Source organism: Penaeus japonicus, unplaced genomic scaffold (assembly GCF_977035675.1).
Source record: "Penaeus japonicus unplaced genomic scaffold, GWHDUDI00000001_assembly GWHDUDI00000023, whole genome shotgun sequence".
NCBI lineage: Eukaryota > Metazoa > Arthropoda > Malacostraca > Decapoda > Penaeidae > Penaeus > Penaeus japonicus.
In genome coordinates this window covers 22,459,742-22,462,241 of record NW_028234425.1, presented here as the reverse complement: position 1 = coordinate 22,462,241, position 2,500 = coordinate 22,459,742, and the positions used below count along the sequence as shown (strand labels likewise).

At 54.2% G+C, this 2,500-nt stretch overlaps 1 protein-coding gene across 2 annotated transcripts in view; it reads right to left on the bottom strand.

The window, feature by feature from the left end:
• Positions 1–2,500, bottom strand: part of LOC122259871 (uncharacterized) — a 7,020-nt gene that overhangs the window by 1,252 nt on the left and 3,268 nt on the right. Inside the window, exons 2-4 of one of the 2 annotated variants that reach the window (XM_043026819.2) lie at positions 2,433–2,500; positions 717–1,843; positions 260–412 (exon numbers count right to left, since the gene is read on the bottom strand). The exon at positions 2,433–2,500 is cut by the window's right edge and continues 205 nt beyond it. In XM_043026819.2, the coding sequence (XP_042882753.2) occupies positions 260–412; positions 717–1,843; positions 2,433–2,500 (1,348 nt within the window). The remainder of the gene's footprint in view (positions 1–259; positions 413–716; positions 1,844–2,432) is intronic. The other variant, XM_043026820.2, reaches the window with a different exon arrangement.

Sequence of the window (2,500 nt, the reverse complement as noted above, 5' to 3'; positions counted from 1 at the left end):
GAGAAAGAGAGAGAGAAAGAGAGAGAGAAAGAGAGAGAGAAAGAGAGAGAGAAAGAGAGAGAGAAAGAGAGAGAGAAAGAGAGAAAGAGAGAGAAAGAGAGAGAGTGGAGGGATAAGCAGTGACATAAGAATAGGAAAAGGTGTAGAGAGGGAGGGAATGAGAGAGACAGAGGGATAAAGGAATAAATCAAGATTGGGAATGGAAAAAGGAATCATAACCGTGTATCATCTACCTTTACATGATTGGTTGATATCTTGCCTGTTGGTGTTCCGTGTAGATCCCGCAGGTAACACAGAATCCATACTTGAGGGCCAGCCTCCTCTCCAGCTCCCTCTCCATGGCGTCACTCGGAGCGGGGGGATACAGGTGGGGCATGGATGACGGTAGGTAAGTTCCCAGGTAGTTACTAGTCTACCGGAGATTTCAGAAAGATTATTAGCCTATGTTGAGTTGGAACTGGTAAACACCTTTGAAAGTTTTTCGTCATAACATTTCAGTTTGATTTACGGTGCAGTAGTCTTACATAAATGCAAGCCAGGTGGCAGGCTTGAAAATACATTCCTTTTCAAATGCAGCAATTCTGTAATAATGAAATTCACAACAAAAATAAACAAAGTCTAGACTGAGACTAGTGCTCATTTAAACAAGCAAGTGACTATCAAATAAGACGGTTGCACTACACTGGACACTTATATCCAGAACGCGCTATACTTACAGGGAATCTCCTCCACGAAGACCTGCTACTGGTGGTTGGCCTGCATGCCTTGCTCCGCCTGGACCTCGGCATCCTCGCGGCGTTGGGCCCTCCTCTACCGGTTGAGGCCTTCGGGCGCGCCACCGGTGTGTTATAGTGGCGCAAGGCGGGCCTCCTCGCGTCGGAGAACCTGGCTGCTCCTGAGCTCTGCAAAGGCTCTAGGGACAGGTCCCTAAGGTGGGCTGAGCGCGACGACAGGAACGGGAGGTCGTTGTCAGATCTCGGTAGAAGACAGGGGTGACTGGAGCAAGCGCACGCAAGCTCTCCCGTGGCCGCCCCTCTCAGGAGACTGGGGCTCTTCTCTGTCGAGGGCTGGCGTGCGGGGAGGACCGGGACCCGCAGACGACGGTTTCCGCCGCTGGCGCTACTCGCCTCCGTGGTCGACAGGTTCGGCCTGTGCTTCCTCGTCCTCCTGCGCGGGGCACGGGCTGCCTGGACTTTCATGGGGCTCCGGGGCTCCGCCGGGATTTTCCTGGGTTTTGTTCCAATCACTTCGAAGCTGTAGTCGCTGGAGGAGGAGGAGCAGGGAGGCACGATAGTCATGTTGGTGTATTTGGACGGTGTGCTGCCGGAGGAACTGCTGAAGGTGTCGGGGAGCGACGAGCGGTCGGTGTTGGGCGTGTTGTGGCGCGGGTTGTAAGGTGACGTGCAAGGGCTGCGCCGGTACTTCCTCAGCCTGGCTCTGGCAATCACCTGAGCGGGGCCGCCTGCGCAACCTGCCGGCGGGGGCACGTGGGTTGCGCGGTTGGGTTGGGTGTAGGCGTGGCTGCCGACGGCCAATCCGGGCTGGGTACAGGCCAAGGAGGACTGCGGATTCGTGCCAACAGGTGTACTTCGAGGCAGCAAGCACGTCGGGGCGTGTCGAGAGGGTAGGCATGTTGGAGTGCTGCGCGACTGAACGCAGGCGTGAGCGAGCGGTTGCTGTTGGTACGAGTGCGAGACTTGCTGAGCGGGAGGCTGGGTCAAAGGCTGGATCTGGATCTCGTTGGGGTTGAAAGGTGGGCTCGGCGTCCAGCTGCGCGGAGCCGGAAGGGCGGGAATCTGGTCAGGCGGGTACGACACGCCCAAGCCGAGGCCCCTTGAAATACCTAGGGACACAACAACGAATATTTCCTTTTAATACTCATGATATGATAGACAAATCCATTCCATAACTCACCATTACTAAAATAAACCGAAAGGCGTTAATACGAGTAAATCCTCGAAGGAAGTGAGATGGAAATGGGACAAGAGGATGGAAAGGGAAATTAGGGAAGACATAAGAAAGGAAAATGAGGAAGGTAGGGAAAATGAAGGAAGAAGATACGGGAAAGGAAGGGGCACGAGGGAGGGAAATATAAGGAAGGTAGAGGAAGTGAGGAAGGAAGGGGACATGAAGGCGGGGAAGATAAGGAAGGATGGAAAGAAAATTGAGGAAAGAAAGGAAATATACTGTTAAGGGGACATAAGGAAGAGAGGAATGAATGCAGAAAAGGAAATTTGAGGAAGGAGGGGAAAAAGAGGACGAAGAGCCATGAGGAGGGAAGGGGACATGCGGAGGGAACAGGGCACGAGGGAGGGGAAAAGAGGAAGATCAAGGACATGGTAGAAAGGGCATGAGGAGGGGGGGGGGTGTCAAAGAAGGGATGATGACATGAGAATTGAAATTCAAGTGAGGAGCGAAGGTGAATGGCCAACCTGACTGGTCACGGGCGGCGGGGGCGCGGCCACACTCCCTGAGGGTGTGGCTGCCAGGGAGGCGGCCG